General features: G+C 39.0%; 1 protein-coding gene across 8 annotated transcripts in view; it reads left to right on the top strand.

The window, feature by feature from the left end:
• Nucleotides 1-19111, top strand: part of caska (calcium/calmodulin-dependent serine protein kinase a) — a 415030-nt gene that overhangs the window by 97474 nt on the left and 298445 nt on the right. For all 8 annotated transcript variants that reach the window (XM_063050785.1, XM_063050787.1, XM_063050788.1 and 5 more), the window contains exons 3-4: nucleotides 2842-2947; nucleotides 4550-4627. In XM_063050785.1, the coding sequence (XP_062906855.1) occupies nucleotides 2842-2947; nucleotides 4550-4627 (184 nt within the window). The remainder of the gene's footprint in view (nucleotides 1-2841; nucleotides 2948-4549; nucleotides 4628-19111) is intronic.

Genomic DNA, 19111 nt, shown 5'->3' on the forward strand with positions numbered 1-19111 from the left:
GTTTATCTGACTTAGACGAGTATGATGGAACTCTGTGAACACGATCCAATAACGGTGGTTGGTCAGGAAATACAGTAGGAAATGCATCTTTTAAAAGTTGAGAAAAATACTTCATAGGGTTATCAGATTCCACAGCTTCACGCACCCCAATTATTCGAAGATTCTGCCATCGCATTCTGGATTCTAAGAGTTTTTAAAGGTCAGAAAGTCAAGTTTCTTCTTCATTACATTAATTGTTTCTTCGATTTTCTCCATCTTAAGTTCATTTTGTTGCGTGGATTTTTGAAGATCAGATATAGCCAACTGATGTTCCGTAATAGATGTTTGTATCTTATCGATTGAATCGGCAAATTTTCTGGAAATTAATTGAAATTTCCGCACGAATCAGCTCCGTAGTAGAGGTTGAAATTTCCTTTTGAATTAGATCCGATATAGCTTTCAAAGTCACCGGTGGTTCAGTCGGAGGAAAATCGGTACCTTTCGGTCTAACCGGAGGTTTGCCGTCCTTCCAGGTTTTTCCATTCTTAGACTTAGCAGACCTTAAAAGCATCCGATTATCAAAGAGCCCAATTTATTTCAAAATATTGTAAAAGTCGATGCCTTAATGGTTAATTAAAATATAGCTGACCATAAGAAGAAAAACTCAGGTAATGGAGTGAGTCAAGAACACGACTTCACTCCATGAGCTCTACCGGAAGTCCCGCATTTTGATGACATTCTGAATCTCTGCAAGCTCCTGAGAAAGTAGAGTTGCTGTATTGCTTTCTTTGCAATTATATTTATGTGATGGATCCAGGACAGGTCCCCTGAGATGGTGAACTCAGGAATTTAAAGTTACTGTCCCTCTCCACTTCTGAACCTCCAATGATTACTGGCTCATGGACCTCTGGTTTCCCTCTCCTGAAGTCAACTGTCAGTTCCTTGGTCTTACTGACATTGAGTGAAAGTGAGGTGGAATATAATGTGGGAAAATGAAGTACATTTTGGTAGAAAAATAAAGGAGGAATGCTTTTTAAGTGATAAGTGAAAAGTGTTGGCATTCTTAGTAATGTGGGTGTTCCTTGTACATGAATTGTAAAATGACCATAACCGGTTATGATATCATTATGAAGGCTAATGATATCTTAAACTTTATTGCAAGAGGATTTGAGTAGAAGAGTAGAAATGTCTCAAATATGCAGAGCCTTCTAAGACTGTTAGTTTCAGGTCTGATCTGCCAATATAAGGAAGGAGACACATATAATAAAGTAGATGAAGCAGTAATTCAGTACATTGATTCCTGAGATTTGAATACGAAGAAAGATTTAGCAAAATAGGCCTATATTTTTCCAAGTTTAGAAGTAACAAAGGTGATTTCACAAACTTACAAAATTCTTAAGGGGCTTGATATATTCAAAACAGCTGATGTTTCCCTTGGCTGGGATGTTTAGAACCAGACATCACAATATCAAAATTATGGGTATGTCATTTGGGAATAGAGAAGAAAAAGGAAGCAGAGGAGTTAAACATTTAATGGAGAGAGAGTGAATAAGGAAGAAAAAGAATGCATGCAAAGAGGACATTAGGAAACAATCACAAGAAAATCTGCAGATGCTGGAAATCCAAAGCAACACACACAAAATGCTGAAGGAACTCTTTCTACCTATGTCAGCTTGCCTCAGGTTGAGTGTCATGTGTCAAGTGTGTAGGTGAAGATAACTAGTACAGAACTGCTAGATTTTTAGGTGCTAGTGTAAAGAAGGGCCAGCTGAGTAAATCACCCCTGTTTGTGAATAGCCTTCTGGCAAGTTTGATTTGCTTTCACTTGATGAATCCAAAACTAGTGCCCTCATGGCCAGGGAACTTGACACTGGGACCTTCTGCCTGCATCTGCCAGTACGTGCATGCACTTTGGTATTGTGAACCTGATCTCCATTTGTGAGCAATTAGCCTTGTTGCCTTTTTGCTATCTGGGGAGTAAGATTGCTTGATTTAAAAAAAAAATGTCTTGATTGGAATGCAGAGATAGACTGATGCCTAGAAAGGCAATTTTCTGTCAGCCCCTGCAAACACATCTGTACCAGATATGTGTGTTCTTCACCAGTGGAGGTCATGAAGGGAACTAAATCTACGGGTTGACAAGCGTGCACTGTGGAGAGGACATACTAGTTTCACAGTGGCACAGTATTGAAGGCATTCTACATTCCACAGCTGAACTACATTCACCATCCTACAGCAGTGTTGCCAATCCAATGACAAATGGAGCTCATCTAGTTTCCTGCCCACTGTTTTTGAGCCTTTGATGGTTTGAGGGTAATTTTGTGCAATAGGATAATGGATGTTTTCTGATGCAGGGTCTTGGCCAGAAGTGTTAACTATTTATTCATTTCCATAGATGCTGCCTGACCTGCTGAGTTCCTCCAACATTTTGTGTATGTTGCTGTGTTGGAAGTTTCTGTGAATGTATGTTACTGTGCTAGAATTATAAAACTAAACCTAACTAATTTGAATATCCTGAAAGCTGTCTTACAAAGATTCATCATCAGTCTTGCCTTTCCTACTTGGAGTAAGCTGGCAGTTTCAATTCTTCTAATATAACCACCTTATTTGCTGCTCTTGACCGTGTGTCTTTGATTGTCTGTTCAAAATGAAAGCTGTGTATAATGAATTTTGATAGAGCACAGGTGCACCATCTATGTTGCTTATGAGAGAATTTTCAGTTTATAGATTTACTTTATTTGTGACAGCTATAACTTGCAATCTAAATATTCCTAAACATTAGTCCTGTTATTTACACACAATGGAGCTACTCAGCCATGAAATGTTAACATTCTAAATTACAAGATATTTCCTTTTTCTCAGATTTAAAGAGGGAAGCCAGTATCTGCCACATGCTGAAACATCCACACATTGTAGAATTATTGGAAACGTACAGCTCAGATGGAATGCTCTATATGGTCTTTGAATTGTAAGTAGCTTGATTTTGCGCTGTAGTTATTTGTACGTTTAAACTGTTTGTAAGGGTTGAAAATTGGGACTATTAAAGCACATAAGGAATAGGTTATTACTAAAGTGCTACTTTAATTTAATCACTAAATGTGGAGATGCTGGCAAGATTCTGGCCATCCTTTATTTGATTCAGCAGATGCCTATACTTGACATTTTTAATTCAACATTTACAAATCTCAATTGTAATTTTTTCCCAGCATGAATTGCTTTTCACAAATTTGTGCCAGTTGATCATAATCGTTGCAAATTAAATGCTCAGTCTCTTAAGTTGTTTAAAAAAACAAGTTGGAAAACTCTGGAAGCACTTAGCAGGTCATGCTTCTGTATAAAGAGAAGTGGAATCATCGACCCTTTACCGGAACTGAAAAGATAAAATTGAGTTTTAAGTTGCAGAGAGTGAGAGAAGATGGGTTGGACAAAATGATCTTGTTTCCTAGGGTGATAAGACATGGAGGCATACAGCAACCACTGAGTCCAATGCCGCTATATCATTCCTTAGGTAAGGGAACCAAACTTCTGAAGAGTACTCCAGGTGTAGTCTCACCAAAATTTGATATAATTGAAGCTTTCTAAACCCCAGCCCGTTTGCAATAAAAACCAATCGGGAATTGCCTTAACTATTTGTTACACTTGCCTGCTAACTGTATGTGATTCATGTATAAAGATAACTAGATCCCTTTTTGCTTTGCTCAAATGCAGTTTCTTTCCAGTTAGATAAATTGCCTTTTGATTCCTCTTATTGATATGCATGTCTTCACATTTTATGACATTAAACTTCATTTGCCAAGTTTCTATCACTCACTTGATCTGTATCCCTTTGCTGAACCACTATGATCATTGCAAAGACATGAACTATCTACTGTAAATTGCCTCTCAAGTATAACAGACTATCAAGCACACCAGGGGCAAATTAGTGGCCATTTCTTCACTAATCTTACTTTAATCTAACTTTAGTGCCCCTTCAGCACCCCCTATATTCTCCTGTGCAATTATGTGCAATTGGGCACGTGGCCAAGTGGTTAAGGCATTGGACTAGCTACCTGAGGGTCGTGAGTTCGAGCCCCAGCCGAGGGAATGTGTTGTGTCCTTGAGCAAGGCACTTAATCACACATTGCTCTGCGATGACACTGGTGCCAAGCTGTGTGGGTCCTAATGCCCTTCCCTTGGACAACATTGGTGTCGTGGAGAGGGGAGACTTGCAGCATGGACAACTGCTGGTCTTCCATACAACCTTGCCCAGGCCTGTGCCCTGGAGAGTGAAGACTTTCCAGGCGCAGATCCATGGTCTCACAAGACTAACGGATGCCTTAAATTGTGCACTTGCAGATCATTTTAAAGTATTTGATTGAATAATTTTCAGAAAAACATTGTCATGTACCTCCTGTGTTTTAGGAAAAAAAAGGTAATGCAATGCAAAATAGTTGCACATAAATATACAAAATATTATTCCTTTAATTCTGCATACTGGATAGTGTGACATGAGCTATTTTCAACATGTGTTAACGGTTAAGATGTGTTAGTTTCAAATATGATATTAAACTTGTGCTTTGTTTTATTATAGTATGGATGGTGCAGATCTCTGCTTTGAAATTGTAAAAAGGGCAGATGCAGGTTTTGTTTATAGCGAAGCTGTTGCCAGGTATGTACCTTATTATATTTACTTCATCATTAAATTGCTATTGCATCGTTGGAGACCAATTGTGGTTCGCCTCATTGCCATTAAACTATGTTGGTGCAATAATATGTTGTATAACTAAATAAGATTCATTTTTTCCTTACTTCCTAGCCCATAAGTAAAGAAAGATTTTCTATGTCACCATAAACATAAAAATTATTAATGTTAATCCAGCTCAGGATTTGCTTCACATTGTTATAGAATCGTAGAGCACTACCACGTGGATGTGGGCCTTTGGCTCAATGCCTGAGTTTGGCTGATATCCCTCAAAGCCCTGCTCCTACATGTACCAATCTTATTGTTTTACCTGCCTCAACCACTCCCTCTGGCAGCTCATTCCAAAAGCTCACCACACTGTGTGGGAAAAGGTTGCACCTTTTGTCCCTTTTAAAATAATCTCCTCTCATTGGAATTCTTCTCCATAAATTAATACATAAATCACAGGAATCCATTAGGGTGAAGGATGTGTGAAAAGCCACAAAAGAAGATGGAAATGAGATTTATAAAAATTCTCATGAAACTCTTGTTAGTTGCTTAAGCATAAGTGTCAGAATCTGTAACATTGTGACAGCATGCAAGTGCCATCACAAAGACACGCAAGTGCCATCACAAAGACACAAAAGTGCGTGTACTTTCTTAGAAGTTTGCATAGATTCAGCATGTCATCTGAACATTCACAAAAACTTCTGTGGATGCACAGTGGAGAGTATCCTAACAAGTTGCATCACGTCCTGAAATGGAAACACCAAAGCCCAGGAATGGAAAAGTCTGCAGAAAGTGGTGGATATAGCCTGGTCCATCACAGACGAAGCCCTCCCTCATTTGAGCACATTTATATGGAATGCTGCCACAAGAAAGCAGCATCCATCATCAGGGGCCCTCCCCTACCATCTAGGACATGCTGTCTTCTCAGTACTATCAGTGGTCAGGAGATTCAGTAGCCTTGGGTCCTACACCACCAGATTGAAAGTTCAAAGTGCATTTGTTATCAATGTATGTATATCATATACAACCTTGAGATTCATTTTCTTGCAGGCACCCACAAGAAAACAAAGAAATATTGTAGAACCCATGAAGAACCACACAAAACAAAGATAGACAAACATGCAAAAGAGGACAAGCATACAAATAATATAATAAAAATAAAGAAATAATGCTGAGAACATGAACTGCAGAGTCCCTTACAGTGAGTTGACAGGCTGCGGAATCAGTTCAACACCGAGGCGGTTGAAACCAGTCCAGGCTGCAAGGCAACAGCTGCTCCTCAACTTGATGGCATAGGACCCAGGACTCCTGTTGTGTCCCACCCGATGGTAGTAGCAGGAAGAGAGGGAGACGGGTCAAATGCAGACAGACAGGATGGGCACAGGTGGGGCAACTTGGCTGGCACAGAGTAATGAAGCTGAAAACCAGTTCATTTTCCTCTCTCGGTCTTCGATGTTTCAATCTGGCTTGAAGTTCACCCCGGCCATCTCTTCCGCTCTCTCTTCTGGCGATGATGGGTGAGTTTCATCCATTTCAAGGTGCCATGCCTATGCTCCTGAGAGTCAAGATTTCCAAGTCCTTCAAGAGATCATAAAATCGCTAGTTTGTTTAGATGGTTCAGAAGTACATTTCTTAAAAGGAAATTATAGGCTCAAATCATAGTTCAAAAGAAGTATATCTAGTAGAACAGTGGTTTTGTGAGCTGTCTGCAAACTGTCACATATATCGCAGCGCCATCTTCACTAATTATTACCCTACAACGATCAAGTTCCTGAACCAGTGTGGATAACTTAACTCACAACTCTGAACTGATTACAAAACCTATAGACTTACTTTCAGGGATTCTGCAACTCGTGTTCTCAGTATTTATTTTATTTTTGTATTTGCACAATTTCTCTTTTACACATTGGTTTTTCTCAGACTTTATAGGTTTTCGTAAATTCCATTGTATATCAATGTTTTTGTGAATGCCTTCAAGAAAATGAATCTCAAGATAGTATATGGTGGCATGTATGTTCTTTGATAATTTACTTTGACTTTGTTTGCTTTGCCCTTTAGTGTGAACTGGCATCCTATAAAGATGTCAATGCATGAAGATCAATTCTAGTCATTCACAATGGGTACATATATTTCCAATTAAGGAGTAGCTTCTCTAGTATCACTGCTGATTAACTGGACTTTGAAAAAGTGTAGTCGTTCTGCAATCACGCGATTTATTTGTGCACAAGGAGAACAGCATAGCCCCTTTCACCAAACTGTTCTAAGGTCTGAACAAAGCAATGCCATTTTTTCCAGAAATTGACTAGTTGAAAACAGATGTTGACAATTGGTAACCTTGTGGATGTTCAAGTTCCTTACTTGCATAATCAATCACCAATCACACTACGATAATACAGGTGTTAATAGCCAATAGAATCTACATGTTAAAGACAATGTACTTCAGAGTTAGTTAAGTAACTGGCCAATAGTGTCACCCCAGAATCGTTTGTTCACATCCTAATCTTGGCTTGGTCTGCCAAATGGCTCTGACCCCATTCTGTGCAAAGGGAAGCTGTGCTCTTCAAATACCTTTCTTGCCTAGGCTGACTGTGCACTGTCCATAAGCTATCCCTGCCTGGACATTGTTTTAACCTTTGCCTTATCACAACTTCCTCAATAGCAGCTTCTGATAGCTCTATATGTAATTCAACATAAGTATGATATACTCAATATCAATTATTGTATATCCATTGACTAAATACAATGTTTACACTTACTCTTTGCCTGTAGAGATGAAAGTTGTGAATATTTAACTTTGAAGTAAACTAGTTTCTAGAAATATACAAAGATTCATTAACATCTGAAGATAGTCTTGTGTTAACATTTCCTGTGGAAATGTTTTTTTTATTTTTGATCCTTTCCCTCTCCCTTTTAATTTTCTTTCATTCCTTTTAATTCTGCATTAGAACTGTATAACTTGAGTTTAATATAACCAATTCAAAAATGTCTTTAGAAGTATTTTGGCTTTGTGATATAGTTAACAAGCAGCACCTTCAGGTGGAAGATAAAGAATTTATTTGTATTTATGCTGTACTTAGCACTAAAGGAAAGGTATTGAGATGTAGTTCCTAGCATGGGTATAAAATAAAAACATTGAAATTTGAGTTTCATCCTTTTTAAAGGCTTCAGGGTCTCAACTTTTGTCATATTTACTTTAATTCTACAGTTTCTGGAGGAATATTATAGTAAAACTAGTAGAGAGGGTGGAGGGGGAAGCAATTAATCCATATTGGTCTCTGAACAAATGAGCTCCATCAACACAAGAAAAGGTGTCTCGTGTATAATAACGTATTGGATCAGCGCTTTTAAATTTAACAAAAATAGTCGAAATAGAGTGCTTAAGTTAAGTATTTTGTTCTTTTGAAGTTCAGAATCTGGAATCGGGTGAAAATAAACACCTGACTCCAGACTCTGAAGCACAAAAGTACAGATACTTAACCATATTAAAATTTCTTTGACTCCCAGTTGAGCCCAAAAGTGTAGTTTTTTTTTAAAGTTGGTTTGTATATTCATTGAATCGTGATCATGAATCTTAATCATGCACTTTAACATAAAACAATCTCAGGCAAGAGCTTCCTTCCCAAAGCTTGTCATTTTCAGTGCCATGAATTTGGGGGTGAAGTGAGATGTGGGAAGGTGGGGGCACAGAATGAGCCCTGCGTACAAAACTACTGGGGGTGTAGTTGGATGGGGAACTTTGGCAGCTAAACCAGGGCTTCTGGCTGAGAAAGTTAAGTGTCAAAAATAGAAGCATTCAAAAACTATTAATGAAACCCTTAAAATGAAAATAACTTCTAACAAAAGTGTTTGAAACATTCTTTTAAAATCCGATTGATTAACTGCATATTTACTTGATTAATTTACCCAAAGATGAGATTAATCACTTTGTTTATTGTTGGAAGATGAAAAAGTGATTTTAAAAATTAATTTAACATAAGCCTCTAATTTATTTTTCATTTCATCTCAGGCCACTATAATTTCAAATGCTGAAATCAATAAAATTGATCATGCTGTATTACACTGCTTCTGATTTAAAGAGATTTATAGTTTCTGAAACTGAAATTGCAATTTAAATGCTAGCCATTTGTGGAGCTCAAGTTGTCATAGGTAGGATAAGCTCGGCATAGGTGCAGCTGGCATTTTTTTTTAAACAGGAAACTATGGATTCCTTCTGTAAAATTGTATTCTTGTTTGGTGGTGGTGCTGTTGGTCTAAACATTATAAGGTATTTAAATCTTGAGTCGTTCACTATTTCCTGAGATTTTATTTTAGAAATATAGGTTGCAAGTACCTGCATGTTTAAAACCGAAAACGCAGAATATTGGGTCAACTGGTATGTGCAAATACTTGGACTGTGTTTTAATACTGTCTGAACTTAATTAAATTGAAGCAAAACTTTCAACTAAATCTAGAATTCAAACTTGTTCTGTTTTTGGAATAAAATCTTCCCACTTGATGACATCTGTCATTGAAAGGTAGTTTTTGGTTTAAAAACTAAAGCTGCAGGATCCAGAGTTCTATAAAGAGATGTTAAGACCATTGTAACAAGAGGATTGTGAAAATTCTGTGTTGAATAGACTCAGACAAAGTTGGAGTATTGTTTAATTCCTGGCCCCATACTTTAGAAAAGATGTAAAAATGTTAGAATGCAGGAAAAGGTTTACCAAAATAGTTCCAGGATTGAGGGACTTGAGTAATGTAAATAGATTGAAGGTAGTAAGGAAATCCAATGGAGATGTGTAACATCACAAAGAGCATAGATTGGGCAACTTGAGGAAACCTGGCATTGATGGATGGATCAAGAACTCGGGGACGTAGAATGGAAGTGATGGAATTAGGAACAAAAGTGACACAATGAGTTTTCTTTTTCATGATGGAGTGATGTCGTACGGTCTATACCTTATGGTCTTATGAGTGATTAGTGTTTGGAATGTACTTCAAGGAATATTGATAAAGGCAGATAAAATTGCTTTGTACAACAGTTTGATGGGCATCTGAAATGAGTGAAATTGTAGAGTTGTGTGAAGAGAGTTGGGGACAGGACCAGCTAGATTATGGAGCTGGGTATGGATTTGGTTTCATTCCATAGTACAAACATTTTTGTGATTTTGGGCTATTATTTTATGTTTAATGTGTATTAGAATTGCTATATTGTTTATACAATTTTTGATTTTAGCTGTGGCACACTATAACTGTCAGCTTGTCTGAACATTTTCCCAAGCAAATTTCAATTTCTAAAGATATTTAATTTTAAGATCTTTGATTTTTGAAATGATTACAAGTGTAATTTTTGTGTTTGTCTATTATTAGGAACAGCCAAAAGCCCTACTCCTGTATCTGATTCTTGTATTTGAATTTAGTGTTAGAATACAACCACTTTGGAAAATCTCCTTAATCCTCTCTATCCTACTCAGTGGTCTCCAGTAACCTTCAATACCCCTGACTTTGTGCATTGGCTGCTGAACCCAGTTCGCCTTGGCATTTCAAAATGTGACTATAGCTCTCTAAAGGACCCTTGTATTTGTAAACAGCAGTTTAACAAAAACTTAGCTGTTTATAGGTAGTCCAGCACTTACTGCTATTCATCTATAACCCTCTATCTGTACATGAATACGACAGTTTTCAGCAAACAATGGTACTAGCAGTTGGCATCCTTAAAGCTTAAATCGTTCATAATTTCATATTTTTATTGACTTCTTTGTTGTAATCTTAGCCAGGTCCATGCCACCCGAATCTATTTCCTCTGGTGGTTCTTGTTTTTGTGTGTTTTCATAAAGTCCATCTGGTCATTAATAGTTTCAGCTATGACCAAGAAACTTGTACTTTTTCAGATATCACTTGAACAGAAAAAAGTGTTGACCAATTTCCCATCGCCAATAGATTATTGAGATACAGAAAATGAACTGAGCAAGGGTACAAATGGTTTGATTATTAGAGCGAGTTGATCAGTAAGCATTCTGTGGAAGTGGTATCATCCCAAAGCAATTCTACCACCATCAAAGACAGGAGTGTGATGGCATACTCTTGCTAGATGTATGTAGCTTTGGTCATGATTGAGCATCTTTGGGAAACAATCAATTTGATCAGTACTCCATCCACAAGATTAAAATTCTACATGCTCCTCTGTTATTATATTGCGGCTATAATGTGTTCTACAGAAAAGAAGCATTGCAGAAATGACAGTGCTTCTCTGGCAGCGTTTTCACTGCTTATGAGGAAAGAACAGCATGTGCATTGAAGTAGTATCACTTCTAACTTCTCCGCTGGATTACTGGTCGTGCATCACTTTTCATTTATTGCTCTATCAAAACTAGCAAACTTCTGTATTCAGTTAGATGTTTAGCAACATGTTGGCATCCTAAGAATATCTCATCCTTTTATTAAAAAGATGCAAAAAATGGAAATCTTCAGGACTTTTCATGGTAAAGTGTCTGCTAGAAGGATAGAAAATTGATAAATGGTATTTCGAGACGGGGAAAGAAAATTCACAATTAGGAGTATAATTTGTTAAAATGCGTAGCTTTTTTATTTTGTAAGGCATCAAAGTACTATTACTTAGATCATAAGACATAAAAGCAGAATTAGGCCATTCAGCCCATCGAATCTGCTCTGACATGCATCATGGCTGGTCCTGGATCCCATTCAATCCCATACACCTGCCTTCTCACTATATGCTTTGATGCCCTGACTGATCAGGAAACGATCAACTTCCACCTTAAATATGCTACACAGGGCCTCCACCGCAGTCTGTGGCAGAGCATTCCACAGATTTACTACTTTCTAGCAAAAAAAAAAAATTCCTCTGTTTAGAAATGCAAACAAGAGGAATTCTGCAGATGCTGGAAATTCAAGCAACACACATCAAAGTTGCTGGTGAACACAGCAGGCCAAGCAGCATCTCTAGGAAGAGGTACTGTCGATGCTTCGGGCCGAGTCCTGACGAGGGGTCTCGGCCTGAAACGTCGACTGTACCTCTTCCTAGAGATGCTGCCTGGCCTGCTGCGTTCACCAGCAACTTTGATGTGTGTTCCTCTGTTTAGAACTCTGTCCTGAAGGAACCCCTCAAATTTTGAGGCTATGCCCTCTAGTTCTCGATACCCTCACCATAAGAAGTATCCTCTCCACATCCTATCTAGCACTTTCAACATTCGGTAGTCCTCACTGAGACCCCGCCCCCCCCCCCCCGGCATTCTTCTAAATTCTAGTGAGTACAGGCCCAAAACTGCCAGAAGTTCCTGATTTGTTAACCCCTTCATTCCTGGAATAATCCTCATGAACCTCCTCTGGACTCTCTAATGACATGCATCCTTTCTGAGATATGGGGCCCAAAGCTGTTGACAATACTCCAAGTGCGGCCAGTCTTATAAAGGCTCAGCATTATCTCCTTGGTTTTATATTCTATTCCCCTTAAAATAAATGTTAACATTGCATTTACCTTCTTTACCACAGACTCAACCTGTAAATTAACCTTCTGGGAGTCTTGCATGAGGACTCCCAAGTCTCTCTGCACCTCTGATGTTTGAACCTTCTCTCCATTCAGATAAAAGTCCACACTATTGTTCCTCTTACAAAAGTGCACTGTATTCCATCTGCCACTTTTTTACCCATTCTTCCAATTTGTCTTAAGTGCTGCTGCAAGCATATTACTTACTGAGCACTACCTACCCCTCCACCTATCTTCATATCATCCGCAAACTGCCACAAAGCCATCAATTCCATTATCTAAATCATTGATAAACAATGTGAATAGTAGCAGTCCCAATACTGACCTCTAAGGAACACCACTAGTCACCAGCAGCCAACGAGAAAAGGCCCCTTTTATTCCTACTCACTACCTCCTACCTGTCAGCCATTCTGCTATCCATGCCAGTATCTTTCCTGTAACGCTGTAAGATTTTTTTCTTGCTAAGCAGCCTTGTGTGGCACCTTATCAAATGCCTTCTGAAAATCCAAGTAAATGACATCCACTGCCTCTTTGTCCACCCTGCTTGCTAATTTCTCGAAGAACTCTAACAGATATATCTGGCAAGATTTCCCTGTACAGAAACCATGCTGATTTAGGATGGTTGTTGGTTTACTTGTCAGCATGGTTTACTTGTTCTGACTTGGGGAACCATTGGCTTCATCCTGGCTCCTGGCACAATAGTTGCAGAAGTCCCATTTTATTCCCCTTTTTAATTTCCCTGTAGCTCAGAAACTTTTTTTTAATCTCATGCCTTTCAGCACCCTTTAAAATCAGAATAAGATTTTATTATCACTGACATTTTGTAAAATTTGTTTTGCAGCAGCAGCACAGTGCAAGAAATAAAAATAAGTTACAAAAATTAATAATGCAAAAGACAAATAATTAGGTAATGATCGTAGGTTCATGGACTGTTTAGAATTCTGATGGTGAAGGGGAAGATACTGTTCTTAAAACATTGAGTGTGGGCCTTCAGGCTCCTGTACATCCTCCCCAGTCGTGGTTATGCAAAGGGTCACATCCCAGATGTGAGGGTCTTTAATGATGGCACCGTCTCTTGAAAATGGTGGAAAGGATTGTGCCTGTGATGAAACTGGCTGAGTCTACAGCCATTTGCTATCCTCTGCATTGGTGGCTCCATAGGAGGCTCTGATGCAACCAGTCAGAATGCTCTGTAAAAATTTGAAAAAGTCTTGCAAACATGGTCGGATGACTGATTTCTTGGTGGTTGAACGTTTCAGAGACAGTTATCATAACTCACTGACTGTTATCATAGTCTTGGACAGAGATAAGAACAGACAGCATAGGAAAATACTTAATTTGGGGAAGGCATATTATGTTGCTATTAGATAGGAACTTGGGAGAGTGTTAATTGGGAACAAATGTTGGGAATTGTACAATAGAAATTTGGAGTTTTCAAGAGCATTTGCAAAGGGTTCTGGATAGGTTTGTCCCATTGAGGCAGGGTGGGTGAAGGAACTGTAGTTGACTAGAGAAGTGGAACATCTGGTCAAGAGAAAAAAGGGAGCATTTTTCAGTGTCAAAAAAGCCAAAGTAAATCTGCTTTGATTCAGTGTTGTAAAACAAAACATTAAAACTTCTTTGATAATGAACCTTTGAGTACGAGGTTAGTGGCAGGATTTTTAGCAGTGTGGAGGAACAGAGGAATCTTGGAGTCCACATTCAGAGTTGCCGCTGAAGTTAATAGGGTGGTTAAGAAACTTTGTGTGTTCATTAGTGGGGGTGGGGGGTTGAGTTCAAGAGTCGCGAAGTAATATTGCAGCTGTATAAAACTCCAGTTAGATCACACTTAGAGTATTGTGTTCAGTTCTGATGACCACATTGGGAAGGATGTGGAAGGTTTAGAGAGAGTGTAGAGGAGATATATCAGGAATTTGTCCGGATAAGAGCTTGTTTTATAAGGAAGGGTTGAGCAAGCTAATACTTTGGAGTGAAGGAGAATTTGAGGTGACTTGATGGAGAGCATATGACATCTAGAAGCATATCGAAACATAGAAAACCTACAGCATAATACAGGCCCTTTGGCCCATAATGCTGTGCCAAACATGTACGTACTTTAGAAATTACCTAGCATTACCCATAGCCCTCTATTTTTCTAAGCTCCATCTACCTATCCAGGAATCTCTTAAAAGACCCTGTTGTATCTGCCTCTGACTATCCATGCAATCAATGCCTCTCATCATCTTATACCTCTCGATGAGGTCATCTCATCCTCCATTGCTCCAAGGACAAAAGGCCAAGTTTACACAATCTATTCTCATAAGGCATGCTCCCCAATCCAGGCAACATCCTTGTAAATCTCCTCTGCACCCTTTCTATAGTTTCCACGTCTCCTTCCTGTGGCATGGTGACCAGAACTGAGCACAGTACTCCAAGTGGGGTCTGACCAGCTATATAGCTGTGATGCATCCAAGTAAGATGCTTTCTGTGATGCGTCAATTAAAAATTGGTAAGGGTTGATAGGGACATGCCAAATTTCTTTAAGCTCCTGAAGAAGTAGAGGTGTGGTACGCTTTCTTGGCCAAGTTCTCAGCAGGTAGGACCAGGACAGACTATTGGTGATGTTAACACCTAAGAACTTGAAGCTCTCAACCGTCTCAAATTCAGCACCATTGATGTAGACAGGAGCACATGCCCTTCCTGAAGTCATTGATCAGCTCTTTTGTTTTGCAGACATTGAGGGAAAGATTGTTGTCTTGGCACCAGGTTACAAAGCTCTCTATCTCCTTTCTGTACTCCGACTCATTGTTATTTGAGATACGGTCATCTGTGGTGGTATAATCTGAAAACTTGTAGATGGCATTAGAACAGGATCTGGCCACGTAGTCATAAGTGTATAGTGAGTAGAGTAGGGGTCTGGGGATGCAACTTTCTGGAGCACCAATATTGAGAGCAGTGTTGTTCTGCAGTAGGCAAATTGCAATGGGTTGAGGTTGTTTGGGAGGTTGAGTTAATGCGTGCCATGATCAGCTTCTCAAAGCACCTTCATGATAGTGGATGCCAGAGCCACTGGGCGGTGAGCATTAAAGCTCATTGCTTTTTTTTCCTTGGGTACCAGGATGATAGTAGTTGTCTTAAAGCAGGTAGAAACCTCAGGTTCTTGCAGGGAGAAGTTAAAAATGTTTGCAAATACCCCTGCAGCTGATCTGAGGGCACAACCAGAGTCACCATCTAGGCCAGATTCTTTCTGCGGGTTCACATTCCAGAGGTCTGATCTTGCATCCTAGAGGTGACTGTTGGTTCAGTTGCATTGGAAGATATTGTAGTGGGTGTTAACATGCCAATCTTCTGTTCAAAGTGTGCATTGAGTGTGTTATTACACACAAAATGCTGGAGGATTTCAACAAGACCTGCTGAAGGGTCTCGGCCGAAACATCGACTGTATAAGTTTTCATAGATGCTGCCTGATCAGCTGAGATCCTCCAGCATTCTGTGTGTGTTGCTTGGATTTCCAGCATCTGTAGATTTTCTTTTGTGTGTTATGCTGATCAGGAAAGGATGTGTTGTCAGTGATGATATTTAACTTAGTCTTTTCTAGCCTATAAGCTCTAGCACAGCTGACCGCAGATCTAGGGATCTATTTTGGACTGGTATTGTCTTTTGGCATCTGTGATAGCTTTACAGAGGTCATACCTCAATTTCTTGTTAAGGGCAGGATCACTTGATTTAAATGCCTAATGTATTCTTTCTTTCTAGTTTGGCAGCCAGATGTCTTGGTACATATTGGTGCAAATGACATAGGAAGGAAAAGCAAAGAGGTCCTGAAAAAAGAATTTGGGGAGCTAGCTAGAAAGCTGAGAAACAGGACCTCCCGGATAGTAACTTCTGGATTGCTATCTGTGCCACACGCCAGTCAAGGCAGAAATAGGATTATATGGTAAGTTAATGTGTCGCAGGGGCCAGGGCTCCAGGTTCTTGGATGATTTGGGATCTCTTCTGGGGGAGATTTGACCTGTTCAAAAGTGACAGGTTGCACTTGAACCCAAGGGGAATCAATATTCTCGCAGGCAGGTTTGTTAGAGCTGTTGGAGAGGGATTAAAGGCAGCGAGTGGGTATAAAAGGATCCTTTTCTGGTTGGTTGCCAGTGACTAGGGGTGTTCCACAGGGGTCGGTGTTGGGGTCACTTCTTTTTATGCTGTATATCAATGATTTAGATGATGGAATAGATGCTTTTGTTGCCAAGTTTGCAGATGATGATATGAAGATTGGTGGAGGGGCAGGTAGTGTTGAGGAAATGAGTAAGCAGCAGAAGGACTTGAACAGATTGGGACACTGGGCAGTAGAGTGAAAAATGAAATACAATGTAGGAAAATGCGTGATCATGCACTTTGGTAGAAGAAATAAATGTACAAGCTATTTTCTAAAAGGGACAAAAATCCAAAAATCTGAGATGCAATGGGACTTGGAAGTCCTTGTGCAGGACACCCTAAAGGTTAACTTGGAGGTTGAGTCGGTGGTGAGGAAGGCAAATAATATTAGCATTCATTTCAAGACGTCTAGAATATAAGAGCAGGGATGTGATGCTAAGGCTTTATAAGGCACTGGTGAGGCCTCGCCTGCAGTATTGTAAACAGTTTTGAGCTCCTCATCTAAGAAAAGATGTGCTGGCATTGGAGAGGGTTCAAAGGAGATTCACAAGGATGAATCCAGGAATTGAAGTGTTGTTATATGAGGAACGTTTGATAGTTCTGAGTCTGTACTCATTGGAATTTAGAAGGATGAGGGGAGATTTCATTGAAACCTTTCAAATGTTTAGACAGTAGATGTGGAAAGGATGTTTCCCATGGTGGGGGGCTCTAGGACAAGAGGGCACAACCTCAAGTTAGAAGAGGCGTCCATTTAAAACAGATATGTAGAGAAATTTCTTTATCCAGAGGGTAGTGAATTTGTGGAATTTGTTACCACAGGCAGCTGTGGAGGCCTGGTCATTGGGTGTACTTAAGGCAGAGCTTGAATGTTTCTTGATTGGCATGGCATTGAAGGATATGGGAAGAAGGCTGGGGAGTGGGGCTGAGGAGGGGGAAAAATGATCAGCCATGTTTGAATGGCGGAGCAGATTCATGGGCCAAATGTCCTAATTCTACTCCTGCGTCTTATGGTTATGGTCTAGTTTAACTACTTGTTTCTTAAAACGGTCTAAAACTGTACACAGTACTCCAAATATGCCCTCACTAACAACTTGTGTAGCTGCAACATAATGTCCTAACTTCTGTACTCTATACCCTGACTGACTAGCATGCAAAATGTATTTTTCACCACCCAGTCTACCTGTGACATGGCTTTCAATGATGCACTTGTACTCAGTTCCTCTGTTCCATTACACACCCTAGTACTTTACCATTAGTTAATGCTTGTGAAGAGTAGTTGCTTCACACAGGTTTGCACTTCTCATTGACCCAGTGCTGAAAATTTCCAAAATGTAATTAAAGGCCATCTGCTCATATGTTCATTGTAAATCACGATGTTCCAAGTCGACCCCTGACATAAGCAAGCTGCAAATCTGAGATATTTGATCATTTTCAGTTATATCTACAAAGGTTTTATTCCTTGAAGTTCTTCATGCCAGTTTCATTCTGTAATTCAAAACAAAGGAGTAAAGATTTGAAATATTTAATTGCTGGTTAGACATAACATTCTGTATTGCCTAAATTAACAACTAACTCTACACATTTTGATTCTGTGAAAGGGGACAAATAGACCTTGTGAAAATTTTTCAGACAAATCTGTAATATTGCTCCAGTCACAGTTGATTGTATTTATCGGTAAGTATTTTTTTAATTGGCCTTACTGGAGTTTTCATACATCTGTTTGATATCCCGGGGTTTATTGAAACATATCATTTTAATTGATGGCGTGGAAGGAAGAAAATTAGTGTAGTATTGCGTGAGACTGATTATTATAGCTTGAGAATGAAAATTGTTGGTTTCTGCTGTGATAAATTCCTGGAAAAATAAATCGTATTGTGATTGTTGCTTACTTTACTACTTAATAAATTTCACAGTTAAAGCCAGTTGTTATAAGATATCCTGAGTCATGGGAGGACATCCAAGTTGTAAAGCATAGTTTCCAGGCACACTAGAAAGTGTTGCTATGTGACTGATGCTTCATGGATTTCAATTCAACACTGAATGTCATTGTAATGCGAATGCTAAAATGATCTTAAAAGAAAAAATAGTTGAGAACCTGAAGCTCTCAAACTACCCAATATTAACTATTTGTTTAGTAATGGATGATTAAGCTAATATTCATTTCTTAAGTCGGCTTTATCTCCTGTATTGTTGGATTTCTCATCTACTTGGTTTCTTGGAGATGTGTGCAGGTATATTTCATTTGTCTAAGATAAAACAGACTCAAAATTATTGTATAAATGTGTTCATGAATTTAGATCACAGAAGTAAAAGTAGTTAGCCACTCAGTTGAGCGGTCTGTATCCAGGACAGTCTGCATATTGATTCCAATCTGGATTCATGCCCTTGTCTGTTTTGTCTCTTCTGTAGGTTAGAGAAGAATGGTTGGAAAAAACCTGTTTCCTAGAATTTTGAGACCATGAAAGCTTCAGTCCAGTAATATAACAATTAGTTTTAATAATTTAAATTCCATTGATGAATAAAACAACATGCATTTTTAAAGTATGTCAAAGTAAAGTTTATTATCAGATGTCACCCTGTAGTAGATGTTGTTGCCATCAGAGAAGTGCAGAAATTTTACTAAATTAACTTGTTCTTTGCACTTTGATCAAGCAAGAACACATGGGGAACATGCTGTTCATTCAGTGTTTCAAAGATACTTAACATTTTTTTAGATTGCCCCTCTACAGGTATTTGGTGTGATGCTATTGGATTTGCTAACCATAATGTTCTAAACTCAAATTAAGAACTTATGCCCTATCTGATATCGATAGCTATGGGTACCTTCAGTAAAGGGAGGTTGTGCTGTAACT

Source organism: Mobula hypostoma, chromosome 6, assembly GCF_963921235.1.
Source record: "Mobula hypostoma chromosome 6, sMobHyp1.1, whole genome shotgun sequence".
Lineage (NCBI taxonomy): Eukaryota > Metazoa > Chordata > Chondrichthyes > Myliobatiformes > Myliobatidae > Mobula > Mobula hypostoma.